General features: G+C 37.4%; 2 protein-coding genes across 2 annotated transcripts in view; one reads left to right on the forward strand and one right to left on the reverse strand.

Moving 5' to 3' along the window:
• Positions 1-313: 313 nt before the first annotated feature.
• On the reverse strand, positions 314-10,399 carry LOC148834960 (pancreatic triacylglycerol lipase-like). Its single transcript, XM_088917202.1, has 13 exons — positions 10,361-10,399; positions 10,222-10,270; positions 9,405-9,559; positions 8,123-8,248; positions 7,377-7,505; positions 6,671-6,779; positions 6,269-6,388; positions 4,877-5,029; positions 4,332-4,450; positions 3,194-3,323; positions 2,969-3,080; positions 918-1,085; positions 314-377 (listed from the first exon to the last, which is right to left on the reverse strand). The coding sequence occupies exons 2-13, from the start codon at positions 10,268-10,270 to the stop codon at positions 314-316; spliced, it is 1,434 nt and encodes a 477-aa protein (XP_088773328.1). The 5' UTR covers positions 10,361-10,399.
• A 1,662-nt stretch (positions 10,400-12,061) lies between these two features.
• Positions 12,062-19,149, forward strand: part of LOC148834961 (G protein-coupled receptor kinase 5-like) — a 28,317-nt gene continuing 21,229 nt past the window's right edge. Inside the window, exons 1-4 of the mRNA XM_088916006.1 lie at positions 12,062-12,441; positions 14,913-15,008; positions 17,656-17,768; positions 18,544-18,621. Of these exons, the coding sequence (XP_088772132.1) occupies positions 12,390-12,441; positions 14,913-15,008; positions 17,656-17,768; positions 18,544-18,621 (339 nt within the window). The 5' untranslated portion in view covers positions 12,062-12,389. The remainder of the gene's footprint in view (positions 12,442-14,912; positions 15,009-17,655; positions 17,769-18,543; positions 18,622-19,149) is intronic.

Raw genomic sequence — 19,149 nt, forward strand, 5'->3', positions numbered from 1 at the left:
TCCAGATACTATCCCAAGCAACGGGCACCAGGATATTCCTGGGAATTCCATGCATGCAAATGAAAATGAAACAATTAATGTTGCATGTTACACAATAAAGAAGCTAAGTATCCATAGCTGAAAAATAGCACTATTGTATTCAAATTCATTCTGCACATAACAAAGACATAATTGAAACATCAAAGTTTAAAAGTTGAATCTATTAATTTCAACATTATGGTCTATCATAGTTGAAGCTGTTTGCTACAGCATTGTGCTTGCATTAGCAGAAATATGTACAGTATGGTGATATTCTGTGTACATCTTATGAACTTTAGCACGGAGTTAGTGTCTGCAAGACTTCCTCTCGCACGGTTCCTGCACCACAGAAACGGAACCTTTAAAAGAGAAAAAAAGAATATAGACGTGAGAAACTAACAACAAAAACCTCAATGAATCCACTGGGACCTGCAATCAGCACACCAAGACCAGTGTGGCTCGGTTTGTGGATCTGACCAATAAACCTATTATTAATGTAAATCTGATGATTTGTTTGTGTGTGTGTGTGTGTGCGTGTGTGTGTGTCATCGCCCTTGCCCAACTCCAGGAGAAAGGATTGAAAGAGGTCTGTGGGTGAACCCTGGGATTTTATGCCATGGGGTTAAAACAATCATGTGATTTTGTGGGTACAGAAACAGAAAAGATAACATAGCCATAGGGAATGAGTTTCCACTGACCCGGGTCCAGGAATAGTTTTCAGCTGGTGATATTGATAGTGCTAGTCTTGTCCTTCAATTCTTGTCTCACAGCCTGCATGTGACATAGCCTTGGATACTTATCAACTACATATCACCAGACTTCAAGGTCCAGTCTGAGAGGGCTTTTACTGAATGAGCCTGATCCAGTGCCTAAGCACTGATATTTAATATCATACTCACACTTTTCCATCCTTTCCTCTCTGAGCAGTCACTGTCTCAGCTCCAAGAGTGGACTGGAGAGGGTTAAACAGACTGCTGTCCCACAGAAATTTCACTTTAGTAAGGTCACCCAAATTAACCTCCACGTCAATTCCAGCTGTGTATGTTCCTGCTGGTTCAAGCTTCCCTCTATAATTAAAAGCACAAAGTTTTAATTAATTGAGAAGAGGGTGCCCTTTTATATGTACATGAATACTAGATGTGGATGATAAAAGCTCAATTACAGTTCTATATAAATGGTTAAATGTTACTGCTGGGCCCTTTGGGGCAGAGCGGTGGCTCTGTGGCTAAGGATCAGCGTCTGTGGCTGAAATGTTGCCAGCTCCTGCGGCTGGCAGAGGAATCCTACTCTGTTGGGCCCCTGAGCAAGGCCCTTAACCCCAACTGCTCCAGGGGCGCTGTACAACGGCTGACCCTGGGCTCTGATCCCAGGCTTCTCTCTCCCTGTCAGTGTGTCTCATGGAGAGCAAGCTGGGGTATGTGAAAAGACAAATTCCTAATGCAAGAAATTGTACAGGGCTAATAAAGTGATCTTTGCGATAGTTCAGGAAATTTTATGGCAGTGAAGTGAAAGAGGCGGGTTAGGCTGAAACACAGGTTGTCAACACCACAACAATCACACTTCCGTTAAATAAATGGATCAAATCCTCTTCTACTGCATATGTATGCTTTTCATTTTCTTACTTCACCCAGACACACCACCCTTACTTCACTATCCTTCTTCTTCAGTTGTGTATTGAGTGTGTTAATGTAGGGGCTCCCAGTCCTGGTCCTGTAGGCCCAACACACCTTTGTGTGTGTTTGTGCTCTAGTCCAGCTCTCAGTTACTCACACTTTTCCTTTGACCTTTAATTGACCTGTTAATAGCATTCATTCAAACAGCTGGACTGCTTTCAGCTCATAGTCATGCTGGGGGTGGACTGTTAATCATTGTATTTCATAAGTAAAATAAAATCCCAAACCTCTGAGTAGAAAAAAGACCCGATAATATTTCAGTCAAGCAAGTTCTTAGCTCAATTTAGGCTTCAATTATGTAATTCAGCTCGACTGGAATGAAAAACAGCAGGTGTGTGGGCCTCCAAGACCAGGATTGCGGAACCCTGTGCTAATGTACAGCACTATGTGATTCTTGAAAAATAGTTATTATTATGAAACAAGCAGTTGTATTTGAAAATACACTTGCAACATTTTGGCAGTACAAACGTCTTTGAGTAAGAGGGAGAGTGAGAGAGTGGGAACGAGATACCAAAACATGGACAAAGAGGACAAAAAAGGGTATCAGAAGAAATGGAAATTTAGCAGATGGTTTCCGGGGAAGCGAGGATATAAATGTATTTGTGAAAGAAATTAGTAGATTGTTGAGACCTGGCTTTCAGGTATGAACTGGATAAATTTGGTTTCTGATGTTTTTCTGTACTAGAGGTCTTGTTTTTCTAATCCTTAAGAAAGACCCACACACAAACGTCAGAAAACCATATCAGTGAGAGAGAAAATGGGGCAGCCATGTGTTTAGACATCTCGGATCATCGTTGCTCGTCTTCTTCTCATTAACGGCCAGTAGGTGTCACTCTTGCCATGCGTTCCTCACTTCACACAGATGGAAATTGTCCTCCTGAATGGGCAGTTAGTAAATATCAAATCCCGCTTACAAATACTTAAGGCACTTAAGGATCCTTTGGGATGAAAAATGCTATATAAATACAATATAATGATATTTGATAAAATTTTCCCTTTCAAACCTGACTTTTCAAAACAGCATATACATTTCAATTTAATATTAAAATACAGTATTATTAGTTATGGGTTTCTTAATAATACTTCAATTACCAATATCAGTACTGTAATAATTTAGAATGAATCTTTGCAAAGGGAACTATTTTGGTTTTTATAACAGTGGAAAAGAATGTTTTTAGCCAACTGTGCTGCTCTTTCCTAGATGTTAGATGTTCTCACTTAGAAGTAAAAATAGTGCTGTGTCGATATGACAGTGAAAATGACATAAGAAATCTGACCTGAAGATCTGAAGCTGTCTTGTGTACAGCTCATTTGTGTATAGAGCAATGTTAATGAACCCGGTAACAGCACGGCTTCCCGATAGCTTTACAGACACTTTGTACCTCCACCCTGAGAGAAAGAAATACACAAAAAGCAGAAGTAATACATAAATGGCAAACACAATTCCAAAACAAAGGCCTTTAATAATATCGGCCCTTTTAGCTTTATAGAGAGGTGCTTACGTGCATAAGGTGCTGCGTCGCCAGTATTGAGATACAGCATTTGGTTTATTGCACCAACCGGAGGGTTATAGGAATCAGCATAGTGGCCCAGAACTGGACAGCCACCACTTGGACACAGAATGCAGTTGCCCTGTGCAAACGAAATAGTGAGCATTTCTTTTATGTTAACACAAAATGTTAATGCTGGCTGTTCACATCTTTACTTGTTTTAGATATAGAAAATCCCCAATTCAGGGTGGCTGGTCAGGTCCTACACACCCGAAATGGCATCCATCAACCGTCTACCAGGACATAGACAGAGACAAACACTCTTTATACACCACATGTGCAAATTCAGGCATTCTATTACAGTGGAATAGGTTACTTTATTCCATGCTGAAAAGAGAAGAGAGAAAACACAACGTTTCAGCTGTGTTTTCTTTCTTCTCTTTTCAGCATGGAATAAACCTATTACTTATTCTTTTGCAGACTACGCATGCCGACGCAGCTACCCACCTGAACTATTCCATTCTATTACAGTTACTGATTAACACTCATTTGATTTCCAGGGTATTCACAATACCGTACCGGTCTTTCCTAGAACAGTCTTGGTGGCCTCCCTTAACCATCCCATAAGCACTGTACCCCTCAGTCCAAATCACAGGGGACAATCTTCCATACAGGTCTCTGATGATTAAAATACCACAATACGATTTTTTTGTTGTTATGAACTGACATTTTTACTCTTACTTCTGCATTTGTAAAGAGAAATGAGATGACTAAAAGAGATAAACAGTGACATTGGTGATTTGTTTGGGCTTGGAAATCTGCATGTCGTATTCTTTACATGTAATAACCTTAAATGTCTTAGCGATGTAAGATCTGAAAACAAAATTGTCCATATTAATCAAAGAATTAGACCAGTAAATGCTTCAGTTAGAGCTCCGCTGCAATGAAAACCTGTAGACTCTGGGGTCACTAGGACTACACTAGGAAACCCTACACAAAACGTGAATATATAACCATGTTACTCACATACACAGTTTTAATTCTGTGATGGCCATATAATATTGTTTTGTTCTGTAACTTTTAACTCTCTTGGCAACCTAAGGAATTAATTGGAGAGTAGATAACTTGGTACCTTTCTCAGTGCTCTTACCTCCTGAAATTGCCCATAACCAGAGCATGGATAGCCTATGAACCCATTTCTCTGTTTGATACTGTCAGTATAGTATTTGTAAGCTCTCAAATGGTTGCAAGCCACAAAATTACGAGTTCCTGAAAAGAAAGACATTTTTTCCTCAGCACGGGATAAAGATGGTTTTTTTTTATTTCTCACTATAAATGCACAGTGATTTAACACAAGACTGCTTTGTACATGATATCATGAAATAATGACCAACTATTAAAACTTGAAGTCTTTGGTTATTATGAGATAATTCTGTGGAAATAAAAATAGTGTCGCAGATGAAGGTGAAATCTTATTTGTCATCAAGGAGCGTTCTATGTAGCTGTTCCACTAAGGAAGAATGGCATTGAAGGGTTTCTATTACTAAAACTGGGTTTGCTTGCCTGTGCCAATAAACACAACTGGAAATAGTGTAAAATAAATTCGATTTCAAACTACTGTATATACACAGGGCTAAAGCAATTTCTGAGAGTGTTTCAAGCAATATATCCTGTAAAGTAACCAAGGGAACATACCCTCCCAGATTCCATCAATATCCACAATTTGAGAAACCAATCCAAATCCAAAATCCAAAATTTGGGAAACGGCATTTTTGTTGCATCCTGGCATTTCTTCACCACCATTTGGATAAAAGTCAACATGACCGACAGCCTGAATCATTCCAAAACCTGAAATTTGCACAAGATTTTGATTTTTTTTTTAGGTTACAACACTGCAATGCATTTAGATTCCAAACATTAACATTATACTTTAAAGTATGTTTACAGTAATTCTGTACAGCATATAAACCCAAACTATTAATCATCCTTTATGAAGTGTCGTTAAATGTGTGGTCTTACAGGTAAACACATAAAGGAAGTAGAATTCAAAGTGAGTTGGGCAGACTAAACTGTTTGAATGCCCTCCAGTCTTTATATACTTGATACCGAAAGCTAAAATAAAAGAACGGGCAAAATTGCCCATGGTTCACGAAACCTGCAGCTGAAAAACAACACTCTCAAGCTAAATGTAATTGAAATTATTGATCATTGGTAAAAATAGATCTCACACATACTCATACTGTACATATGCCAGTTCATTGCTATTTTGTTTAAAAATCTATAATATCTGTGCCACAAAATATAAAACAAAATATCTACATAATTCCACAAAATGTTATCTCCTAAAACAGCTGCAAAATGTCAAAATAATTAAAGCCCACAATTATATTAACACGAATGTCTTCACTTAACCTTCAGCCAGACGCCATGAACTTCACATTACTTACATTTTAATATACTGTTATCTGTGTGGAAATCTCTAGGGTGTGGTTAAAAAACTTTTATTTCCTTTCCAGTCCAATAAACATGTCTGATTACTAGATAGCAAGAGACTATTCTTATTTTTATAAGTGAGCATTAGGTTTTACAGTCTGTGCTTACTTTTTAAAAAATGTTTTTTATTTGGGCTGTTCTTCTAACATTGTGACCTAAAACAAATGTTACATTGTGTTGTGACACTAAAGACTAACTAAAAGTAAAATATATTATATTTCTGTATAGAAATCTAACCGTGTGGACTGGGACATTCCTTAGCTGTAGCTCTGATGTAGAGAGTGCACAAATGTCATTAAATAAATGAAAATTCCACAACGAATGTGTGAGGTAGGACCAGCTTCACATCTTTCATTGACTCAGCTCCCTTGCTTTGCCAAACCTAATGCCCAATTGTGTGTTTTAATTGTGATTTCAGCGTTAATTAATTAAGTGGTGGATGCAAGGAGACCCCACAAGTCTTTGCAGCATGTCCCAAATTTTAAAGTGTTCTCGCTCCCAGGCAGGCCGTCTGATGTTTCCGATTTGCATTTTGTAAAGGATTATGGTTTTAACAAAAAGCAAAGTTCATTGGCTCTCCTGTTCTCGCCTTACCAAGGTTGGGAACCATTGGGGCTGCGTCTGTGTGGATGACATCCACAAAGACAGCGTCACTGGGATCCAGCCTGACCTCGATGGGAGTATTCTGGAAGTAGGGCTCAGCAGGATCAAGGCCTGGGATAAAGAGAAATAAAGGGAGTTTCTTTCTGTGACTGTGCCTCTCCTAGGCATCACTGGGATTCTTAAGCTATGAGAAATACAGTTGTGTATATTTACAGTATGTTTGCACTGAAAAGGAGTAAATACACATGCTTGTTTTTTCTGTAGCTTTAGGAAACAAAGATCTTCAAAGCCCATTTATTTTTTGAAGCACTGATACTGACAAATGCAATATAAGGCGAAATCTGGAAAGTCAATTCAAGGTGAAGTCAAGACCTGTCCATTTTCCTTTCTGACCTGTTATCCTGGAGATTCCCGGCTTCCTCTTCCCAGCCTCTCCAGCAGCATGTGCCCCCAGGCTGTGGCCAAGGATATGGATATTGGCTGGATGATAGTTAATCTGGGTCTATCATGGCAAAACATGAAAAAAATAAAGTATGGATGTGATATTAATCTTTTTTAAAATGAGCTACAGCAAGTCATTCAGTACCCTATCCATCAATAATTAGTGTATTAAGCCTATTAAAATAATTAGGCTGTTATTTCAGAAACCAGTTAATAATTTCATGCTAAAATACACAGAATAATGTATATTTGTAATATACAGTAAGTAAATATTTTATATAATAGTACTTGCCACTTTTCACAAACAAGAGTCGGTAAGTTTCTAAGTGGAAATAGGAATAATGGATGTTGAACATAAAGTATGTCAAACAGTGAACTAGAAAACACTGAATCACAGGAAACATGACAAAGAGAATTTAAAAGATGTTACATCCAAACTGAAAACACAAAACCGTAGTTGATATGTACCATTAAAACCTACAAGCAAGAAATGGAAAAGGAAAAAACATCTATCAAGAATTTTTTACTTTCTTCAATTGATCTAAAAGGTTAGTAGCTAAAACAGCAGTGGTTTCTCCTGCAGTGATTGGCTCATACACACTTGTATGCACACAGTATAAGGATATGCATACATGAAGAGAAGAAAACATGACACAACCTGTAGGACTTCTGCAAAATATGCAACTTCTGCCCCGACTACACGGATATTGTTGGCAGCCTGTGTGTATGGACATCTTGAGCCACCTTTCCAATCCACACAAATACAGTTCACATCTTCCACCTGGAACTAATAAGTTCCAAAACAGATATCTTACAAAGAAAACAAAACCATGTCATTATTATTACTACTATTATTATCGAGACTTACACTATTGATCTACAGAAGACAAAGCAGTGAAAGAAAGAAAAGAACAATATACATATATAAATAAAATACAAATAACAAGTACAAGTGTCATGCAGAACAGTTTCATCTATATGCAGGACCATGCCTGAGAGCTAAGCTCAGTCTGAACCAGGGTGGTTTTTGGCGCTTGACCTCTATGATCATTGGTTTGACCCTGGGCCGCGTCACTGGCCTGTCACGACGGTGACCAGGTTTCCCCTCAGCTCTGCTGTGGGGGAGAGCTGCTTGACAGCTTTACTCCAGCCAATGCTCAACCTCCCGCAAAGGTGCAAGAGCCTGTGACGTATTAAATGTCAAGTGGTATCGAGGTTGGCGTGTTGGAGGAATCTGACCACACACACTCATTCTCCCCTGTGTGCGGTTACGAGGTTTGTAGCTACAGTATGTGCTGAGATGCAAAAAGCACACAATCGGTACAATTGGACATACCAAATCGGGTCAGTATAACAAAAATAATTGCCATTTATGAATTTATGAGGAAGCTATTTTAATTTTACCAAGCACATGTCAGTTAACCAGCCTTCCTCTCCCTTGTCGATGAAGCCATGTATGATGAATCGAGTTTTTCGGTTGCTCCTGAAGTTAGAGGCAGAGATAGTAGATGGATTGATGGCTGTAATGTCCTGTTCATTGAGTAACACATAAACATGTTAGACTTTGAGCCACATTGTATAAATATGAAGTATATTTTCATTTAAACAGAAAAAAGCCCTGCAATGGACAGATGTCCTGTCTAAGGTGTAGCCTTGTCTTCGTTGCCCTATTCTTCCGGGACAGCCCTCACCAGGAATAAATATCTTTCTGATAAAACATCCATCCATTTTCAAATCTCAACATGCAACAGGCTCAATGGAGGATACTGCCTGGACAAGATACTAGTCCATAGCAGGACAGAGAGAAAGACAAACATGCACACACACCAGCGCCAGTTTTCCCAGAAGCCAATCATAGATAGTTAAAATTATTTTCTAATGATTCTGTGTGTTATTCAGCAGTATTCTCTGCATAAGTCGGAATGAGTGGAAATCTTGTTTTTTCTTGGTAAAGAATTTAAACTGTTAATCATCAGAAATGACCAGCTAACCTTGAAATCTTATGAAAACCTTTTGTCATCTGACTGATATACTATGCAGCATTAGTGTTGAAATCTATCTTTTAGTGCAGAATGTAGAATGTGAGGTGTACAGTACATACTACAGTATATACAGAACAGTATCTAAAACACATGAATGATGAAGAATTCATATGAATTTTCAGTGGGGAAGCCATTAGTTAAAATCTTTTCATATTGTAGATGCACATGAATGGAAAACTCAGAGAAAATGTGGGAGTGAACTACAGTAGGAACACCTGAGAGAACAATAAAAATCTCTTTAAGAATTGCTTTTTAGAGATGTTTAAGTATTGTGCCTTAGAGCCAGGAGAGGGAGCTCTTATTCTTACAAATTTACTACAGTTCCTGTGCCTCGCTGTACATGAAAGAGTGTATGTTGATGTTTCTGTGTAGAAGACATATTACATATGGACTAGTTCAAGATCATTAAGATAGGAGCAGCAACATAAATGTAAAATTTAGATACCATAGAAAATAATTTGTCATCGTTATCAATACGTACAGTTATTATTTTTCGTTTTACCAAATATATTCCTTTGAGATCTAACCAGGCTGGATGTCAGAGATAAATACTCAGAAATGTTGACATAGAAGTTATTTAGCTGTAAACTAGTAGCTTTGCTACAAAGAATAAGAGAAACTGGTGTGAAAGAGACTGATTTCACCTGGAATGAATTTGAATTCTGCCTGGTGAAGAGGAGGAAACGGGTGTTGATTCTCTCGGGGCTCCAGGGCAGCTGAGAAATGGGCCTCTCAACAGTTCCTGCCCAGGGCTTGTCATTTCCAAAACAGCCGAGTCTGTCGTAACAGACTTCGGCCCCTAGGTTTGATCAAAACAATAATTATTTGTAATTGGTGAGAAAGATATAAAAATTGATACACTCTTAACCATACCTGTCCAGATGGCTTTTTGGAGATCAGCATGTGTTTTAGCAGCAGAAATAAAACTGCTATTTGTCACACATCTCAGGGTTGAAGTAAAGCACCACTACCAATTAAAAACCTCAAGACTAAAGTCTTTATTTAAGGAGGCAAAGATTATTTGTATCAGCCTCTTTTTCCTCAGACTTCAATCTCCTCTTAAGGCATAGTTAAATAACAAAAATATCTCAGATTTTCTTTGAATGGGTTTACAAAGTTTTGTACAATGTTTTGAAACAAATGTTAAACAAATGTTAAAGGAGTTAAAATACATACCTTCAACCTGACTGGTTACTGCACTGCTTTAACACACTTGTATGCACACAAAAGTGTACGTAAGTCAGCTAAGAGAGATTGGAACCTGTTACATACTGTAAACACACTGTTGCATTTCAAAATACAAAATAAGTTTTTTGTGCTTGAGGCCTGTGTGGTGAAATAAGGGATCAGACAAAATATTTTTAAAAGAACAATCATTATTTGCCTACAGTGGTTTACAGCAATGGTAAACAAAGGAGAGTTTCCTATGCTATAGTGACCTTCTTTAGAAGATTTATTTACCTGTTGCTGTGGCAATATAAATTGCCAGAATGGTCCATCGTACAATCATCTGGAAATTAATAATAGAGAATTAACTTCATTTGGAAAACAAAGGATTCTGCAAAATAAAAATACTAAAAGATGTCATGTAGATTCCTACCTTTGAAGGATAGAAGGGTATACTGTCAGAACTGTTAACTTTTATACTTTTTTATCTACAAAGATAATCATTTGCAAAGGCAGGTTTTCCATTGCTAAGCAACTACAGATACCAGATAGAATGATAATCCTATCTTTGCACAATAATCAAGATCAAGAAATAGGCAAGGTTTTTGATCAGTTAAAAGGAACTGGGAGATCATTTTCTCAGGTGTCATAATGTGAATTTGCAATGCAGGCAAAATGCTTTTAAGATCTTTGGACATTTATCATATTTTATGGCAAACCTGCTGGAACGTTCATCAGCTGGAACACTTCCACAGGGATTTGGTGTACTCCCACCAGCACATAAGAGTTCAGAGCTCTTCTCACAGTCAGCTGGATCACTTCTCACTGATAGTTCTATCAGAAACATTGGTGACTGTCCAGTTTTCTGTGCTTTGTGAGATTTGCACATTCTCAATTCTCTATTTCACACCCACCAACCTTTATCTTGATGAACATTTTCATCAGATCAGCAGTCTCCTTGAGAGACAGCAAAGACAAAGAAAAGCTGCACGGATTCTCGCGTTTATGTCCCTTCTGAAATCTCTGACCCTCCTGCTTATGTTTTCACCTCTTTTTTCTATACAACTCCCAAATCTCAATGAACGGGATATGCTGTTAGGGGGTATTCCCTTGCAATCTACCAAGAGCTTGTCAGGAGAAGCTTATGGAAAAAGGAAATGGCATGAGTTTAGGAAATGTATTATGTGTACCTCACTGAACTGCTGTAGAATATAATTTTAATCTTTATTACAATAGTCATCTCTACATGGCTCAGCCAACAGTATCTTTTAATTACCATGGAGGTTTTGATAAAAAATGTAAATGATTCAAAATTCTGTTCAAATCAAAGAATAAAATACATTTTCCAACTCTTTTTTGTTTTATGTAAAGTAAATGTGTCAATTTAGGATTAACACTTATTGTTTTGCATTGGCTTTTAGTGACCTTTTAAAAACCTTTAACTAAATTGTGTTTACCCATTCTCCAAAGTCATTAGCTAAGGAAACTGCAAAGCAGGAATGTACTGGTTTTTACAATTATACGATATTATGTTACTGGGCCCTCTGATGAACTGGAAAGTATAATTGCCTATAACACAGTGTGCAAAGGAACAAGTAATAGGTTTATTCCATGCTGAAAAAAAGAAGAAAGAGAACACAACGTTTCGGCCGTGGAGCCTTCTTCAGGTGTGACATGGTAGTATTTCTTAACTTTAAACTTTTTTACCTTAAAACATAGCGTGCTTAGAGTGGTTGTGAAATGCAGCCCCACTGGGTATTTGCATCGCTATGTTAACTTTTATGTTTCTGTCATTCATGTTATTTAAGGCAGAAGCGTACTACCCAGTTCTGGTATGTCTGTATAGTTTTCCATTTACTGTAGCTCAGCTCATGTTTTATTAACTTTAAATCCCAGTGAAAAAACTGCGTAAATCTAATCCCACTCTGCCTAGACGTTTTACACGTCATCTAATAAAGTAGGGGGCGGGTGGCGGCAACCATATTTATTTTTTACTGGCGACTAAGCATCTATTGCAATAACTTTCGCAGCGAGATACACCAGCGAAAACTACAAATTCCGCAGCACCGCGCAACAGCGCGCCTGCGTAAAACATAGCCCTGGTTTGTAAGAGACACCGCTGAACCACACCTCCAGAAGGGAGGTGGCTTGGAGCATCTGAAATACTAAACCAGCAACGAGCCCAAGGGGAGGAGGATGTAGTGAGAAATACAATAAATAAATTACTGTATAAGAGAGAGAGGAAAAAAGAAGAGCCTCCTAATGAAAGGTAGAAAAAAAAGCACGAGAAAAGGCGAAATCAGATTAAACGTCGGATGAAAGGAAAACGCTTATAGTTTTTCCTTGCATTTCTTTTTCTTTCCTAAGGAAAAGCTTTGGAAATACATACCGTATCCCTCTGCAAAACCTGCCTGGCGTCCCCCTCCCCTTTTTAAACCTTTTTTTATTTTTTGAGGCTGTCAATGGAGCTGGAGAATATTGTTGCTAATACAGTCCTGTTGAAAGCCAGAGAAGGTAGGGAGGTTTGAAATTATACGTGGTTTGTTAAAATTCTAATGTCCTGTTAAGCGAGGTGATGCCGCTCATGCTAAGAATGTAGCAATAGCACAATGCTTAGCCATTCCCATAGCTGAACGGTTTTTCTGGGAACGCATTTATTTCCATATTATTCTCTGCCAGCGATATGCCAAATTTCTCAGCATTGATGGCAGAATAACAATGATTTCCCCCAAAAAATCAAGAGGGGAGTGGGGGGGGGGGATTACATTTGTGTGTGAGGTTTCTCCTAATAACAATGTAATAATCGTCAGTTTTCAAAGGAGATTTTTGTGCTCTTTAGCACGTATCCTGGGAGTAGGAATAGACGTATTATTAGTCTGACGTTTGATTTAATATTCACATTTTGTGTTTCACGTCTTGTATTTTGGAACCTATGAAGCATTTAATGGTTAAATATCCCTAAAATATATTTTGTTACCTTCATGTATTAAACTTATCGCTTCTAAATGCTTTTTTTGTTCTCGATTTCAGTACAGAATAGCTTCAAAAGGCAAAAGACTCGGCTCTTGAACAATATACCTAATTATTATGTGTGGTTTTTACTGTATATACAGCGGTTTCCCTCGATGTGATTGGGTGTGATGTGTGCATTGGAGAGATCCTATAAGCCCCAGGTGACATAAACGCTGCAAGTTTATAACGGGAATGAGTTGTCAAGCAATATATGTGAATTTGAATTATATGTCAAGCCATCCATTATATATGCGTGTTTGTATTCTGTGAGAGAGAGATTCTTATCTATTGCCATATTCATATCTATACTCTGTAAAATGACTGTCAAACTAAACTTGCCAACCTGGAGCAACCTCAGCATCCTAGTCCATCACCATTAATTTTTAATATCCCGAAGGTTACCATACCAAGTAGAGTATTTCATACATTGACACATTGAAATATCTAATTGACTGCAGTGCTAGATAGTCAACTTTTGAAGCAGTAAACAATTTGCTGTATTTTCATAACTAGGCTGGTTTATTTATTCTGCATATTTACATCATTCATAAAATATCTAAAAAAGCTGCCTTAGAGGGAATATTATTTAATTTTCTCTGTGGGAATATTTCAAGTATGAATGTCTTTAAACCACTATATTATGTTAAAGAAGGCAAGGGTCACTTTATTTTGTAGTCTACTTCTTCAAGCATGCTACTAAAATTCTACAACAACCTTAAAATTCATGTACTCTACTATGTGCAGAGTTCTTATTTTAATACAGATATTGTGTAAAAGCAAGACTGTAACAATCCAGTTAAATAATTTAGATGATCCTAAATCTTTGCAGGCATGAAACCAAAGATGCTTTGGTACTATACCGGGATTATCCACTATTGTACCATTCATATGGAGTTTTTCTGTTCATTTTGCCCTGTGTTGCAGCCTCTTTCAGATCACAAAGCCTTTGATTTGAATTTATCAAGGGAATCATATTGTTCATATGATGTGTTCTGGAAACATTTATCATTGCTGATGTTTCATGCAGGTGGATATAGTATTAATAGGCAGGCCTGTGTTGTGCAGAACTGGGCTTTATTAAAATGAGCAACAGATGAAATAGAGGAATTGTTCTTTTTTTTCCCCCCAAATATATATGCTTGCACTTGATGTATGTTATTTTTGCATGACTAGCTGCAAAAGTTGTATATAAAGTCTGTACTCATAGCCTAGCTGTCCCACTGGCCCTAGCTGCAGCTGGGGTAAGTGGAGCATTTTGGGTACCTTGCTCAAGAGTACAAAAGCAGTGTCTTGCATTAGGGTCCCAAACCCATAACCTTACTGTTAAGAGCCCTGACCACCACACAAACCCTCTTGCAGATGCAGTTGTGTTTGTGGCTTATGTGTTTTGTCCTTGTACTGTTTTTCACAGTTGCATTATCTGTATGTCAAGGCTGCTTATTTTGTAAAGAGCCATTGATGTCATATCACCATTGGTTTAGGCTTCAGTGAATTATTCCAGTTTCACAGGTTTGCTCATGTCATTCTTGGGTACATAATGGTGCATTTTGGGCCCCCTGTGTTTACAATGATCCACAATTGACATTTTCTTTACGAACAAAATAAAATCTACGCTAGCAGAGTATTTAATACCAGACTCATCTAAGATGAAAAGGGAGATTAAACATGAGAGAAGAAAGGTTAAAAAAAAGAGAGGAGGCCATTCGTTCCATCTAGTAAGTTTCTTGCAGAAGGCAGTTTCTTATTTTCCGTATTTGTAGCAAGATGATGCAGGAACCTCAAGTTGTTTCTTGAAGAAGTACGCAGAATTAACTTCAACCAGTTCTGGTGGGTTGTTCCACGACACTTTTTGTTCAGAGGTGAGGAGTATGGATGGGGGCGCTCACTGTAAAATGATGATTTGAACAATCGTGCATTTGGTTTGAAAAAAAAGATTATGCTGTAAAATAGCTGGACCCTTTTCTTTGCTTTAGGTGGAGGAGGAAAACGGAAGGGAAAAAGCAAGAAGTGGAAGGAAATCCTAAAGTTTCCACATATAAGTGAGTGTGAAGAGCTGCGCAAAAGTATAGGTAAGCTTGTTAAATTTGGAGCATGTTCCATCTCTCAGCAGGTTCACACAATGTCCAATTTTAATGGCAGTTTCAGAGCTTTCTCTGGGAGGTTTGGAAAACAGCCTGTGCTGGACATAATTGCAAGCAACACTGGCTTTCCAAAATATTGTCGTTTGTGAAAGAAATAGCTAGAGTTTGCAAAAAGGAGAGACACAATAGCTATGCTGCATACAAAAATGGAAAATTGCATTTTAATGAAAAAACAAACACCACGTATGCACCAAATATTTCATCAGTATGTAAGGACAACAGTTGTCTGTCGAAAGATGTTCTGACTTAACCCTTGCTTTTTCTAAGATAAGGTTCATTGCAACAGCTGACTAAATAGCCTTTTAATCTCAACCTTTTTTCATAAGGCATGTTTTACACTTGCCTTGCATCTCTCATTAGGGAAAGTAAACAAGAGGCAGCCGGAACTGAAAACTACACTCACAGTACTGCTATTCAGTTCATATGGAATGTAGCGATCATTTACAGCCAATTTAATCCTAGTCCATTTCATCTGACTTTAAAATGTATTTGGGATAATATTTAGGAAGTTTGAAGGCAAATTTAACACCTTCATGTTACTTTTGGTTTTTTTTATGTTAGATAAAGCCTATGTATTATTAATTGTACATTTACAATTTCAGAGTTACATTTCAGAGTTAACTCTTCATTTACTGTAACCCAAACTAAAATATTCCCTTCAGCTGCAAACAATTTTCGTTTTTGAATTTTCAGGACACTTGTGCCTACTTGGCACTGGAATCCTGTATTTCTGTCTGCCTCTGAGTGTCTGTTAAAGCATTCTAGCTGTTTTTATATATTCTTGGTGTTGCTTCTCTAACTGTAGGTCTTCTCATTGGCTTTTAGCTGCCTCAGAATCACTTAGTGTAATACCTTAATGGAATTCTAGCAGTTTATCCATGATCCTTGGCATTCTTTACAGGAGCAAAGATTCCACAATATCTTGTTTTGTTTCCCACTCATTTGTTTCTGTCCCTGATTTGTGTTTCAGCATGTCACTTCAGGAGGTGTCAGGTCTGCTCTATTTCCAGATTATAAGGCACACTGTGTACAACATTGCATTTTATTCAGCCTGTTGCTGCCAGGCATAAGTCAGTTAGAAGACATGTTCAAAGGAATTATGCATGTTTATACTGAGGAGAGACAGAAAGAAAATTTTAGTTTAAGTGAGAAGAACTAAATGTATATATGAGAGAAAGATCCAGAACAATATACTTCAATTGAAGAAGTTCCTGTTTGGTGTTTTATAGCCAATGCTCGTAGTGTTTTGAATCAAACGTTACATATGTGACTCTCCACGTTTCTGTACAGCTACTGGTATGGTCTGTTTAACATGATCTGTAATTGGTGTAATTGGTCTTTGTACATTGGTAATCAGGGCGTTCCCTCATGTCTACAAATAATAGTTTTACGTCATCTTATTGTTGAATGTACTTTTGCTTTAAGCAGAGGTGTTTACTACTGGTGTGTTTTGCTTTTAGTGAAGGATATAGCTTTCATTAATACTTATGTTACTGTATTAGATTTGCTGTGTTTGGAGTGACACCTCAAGATCTTTAGCTTCAACTAAACAATTTTACTCTTCTACATTATTTGCAAAGTTAGAAATTTGCATAGATAAGTAGCTGCATAAATAATCTTTCATGACATTCTTGTTGCTGTAGTTAGAATATTTGTATTGTCTTTACCTGAAATTATATGGTTTTAAAAGGATTACCCAAACCACATGTTCCCTTTACAGTATGAATGAACAATCAGCACTTAGGAACATGTCTGAATACAAAAAAGAACCTGAAATGTAGAAGAAGAAATAAAATACTGAACATTACATCTAAAAAATTGAGGGTGGAAACAGAAGGTGTGTTGTGAGAGTCATTATACATATTGTATTGCTTGGTAGACTAGGGCTTATACAAATCTACAGGTATATGAGCTCTGGCCTGCATTTAGTTGATCCTATGGCCATCCCTTGCAGTGATGAAATTGCAGATGTTCTTTTGTAGTGTTCCAGACATTTCAATGTCTTACTTTAATCTGAGCACCACTGGTCCAAGTTCTGGGAGTGGCATCTGAACAGGCTTAATTCTCTATTTGATCATCTACATCAGCTTGCCAGTACTGTGCAGAACATTGTACCACATTATAAATGTTTCTCACTTCCAAATGACATGAGACAATGATCATTTTAATATTATAATGCTCCTGAGTCTCTGTGTCTCTATCTTGGACACTTTGGACCCCTTTCTGTGCAATGGTCTTGTGTATATGGCTGTAGTACACCATATCTTGCAACACCTTAGCTTTGGATAAAACACGATAAAGGAAAATCTAATTACGGTGAACATTTAGAGTTTCAATGCATATTCTGAGTTATACAAAATGCAGAGGTATTAAACTTCAAATTGGAGCAACTGGACTTGAAATTGTACTGATCATAGTTTACGATACAGGTGAGTGTTTTTTTTCTGTTTATATATTGTAAACATTTATATGTCTGTGACATTTAAATTGCTAGCTCAAGAAGTAAAATAACCTGAATATAATTACACCACTCCTTTAATTGTCTCAGTTTTTGTTTTCATTTTCTTTCTCTCAGACAGAGAGTACTATAGCTTGTGCTACAGACAGCCAATTGGCAAGCTACTCTTCCGCCAGTTCTGTGAAACCCGACCAGAATTTCAGCGCTGTATCAAGTTTCTAAACTCTGTGGTAAGTACAGCGTGCCCTGGACCAGATTTTACAAAGAGTTTTCTTGCCATTAACATTGGTGAATGTGACTGTTGATGCTAGGAAACCAGTGGGCTCTCCATGTTTTGCAACAGGAGTCAAGCTACTGTAGCTCCAGCTGTGTCTAAATGAAGCCTTAAACCTGCTTAGTTTGAAATTTAAAATTTTAATATTTTTAAATGTGTTAACCCTTTCTTCGCGGTGAAAACAACTTTAGCATTTTGGGCTTATAAATGAACTTTGAATGTAATCTATAAGCTCAAATTATTGCCTGTTATTTTCACACGACTATGTAAACATCTAAGTCATGCATGCTAGGCAAATTTATAGTTTTCCTTCGCTCTTCTAATTCTGCTCTCCTAACTGTCCCCCAAGCCCGTCTACATTGTATGGGTGACAGGACCTTCTCCTGCTATGCCCCCAAGCTCTGGAACTCTTTGCCCAAGAATATCAGAGAGTCACCTTCTCTAAACTCCTTCAAATCCAGACTCAAAACTCTCTTCTTTAGAAAAGCCTTTACTTAACTGGTTTCATTCTTCACCCTCTGCTTTTCTTAGTACCACCATCCACGGTCTTCTCTGTATATTGTAATTGTGTTTTATCTTGTGTATTCTTTTTATTTATTGTTGTTGTCATCCTGTAAAGCACTTTGAGAAGCCACCTTTAAAGGCGCTATATAAAATAAAGTGTATTATTATTATTATTTTATTTTTACCTTCAGGTAATTCTCTTTTCATTATTTTTTTTTTTTCCTCAGGTAGAGTATGAAGTTACCCCAGATGAGAAGTTGGGTGCAAATGGAAAGGAAATTATCAGTATATACCTCAGTCCAGAGGTAGGATGTCTCAAGAAGCAAGTTTTTTAGCTCGGCTAGACATAAAGTGGAATGAGCAAGCCAGATGCTGTTTTGTGCTACACACCTCAATACTGACTTTATATGATGAACTGTATCAGCATAAAACACAAAACACTTATTTTTTTAATCATGCTTATCATTTAAATCAAGAAAACAGTGTTTGTTCATTAAATATCCACACTGTACATTCTGAGGAATACTCTTTAAAAACAGTGTTTTGTTTTGAGGTATGCTACATATTATCTCCTTAATTATGAATCCTGAATGTTTTTCATTACAGCGGATTTCCAGAATTGAATGGCCTTTATTTTATTTGGAATGGGGTAGTGCTGAGAAAGTCAATGCATTAGGAAAGGTCTTTTTTGAGAACGTGATTCTTAGCCTTATTGCCCATAGACTATTTTTTAGCCCCTGAGTAATATCCCGGTGGTTTCTAGACAGCTTTCAGTAACCCATGTTCTTTTTCACACTTGGAATACAATTTAAGTTCTTATCATCTGATATCAG

This window comes from Atractosteus spatula, chromosome 5 (genome assembly GCF_055471065.1).
Source record: "Atractosteus spatula isolate fAtrSpa1 chromosome 5, fAtrSpa1.hap1, whole genome shotgun sequence".
Lineage (NCBI taxonomy): Eukaryota > Metazoa > Chordata > Actinopteri > Semionotiformes > Lepisosteidae > Atractosteus > Atractosteus spatula.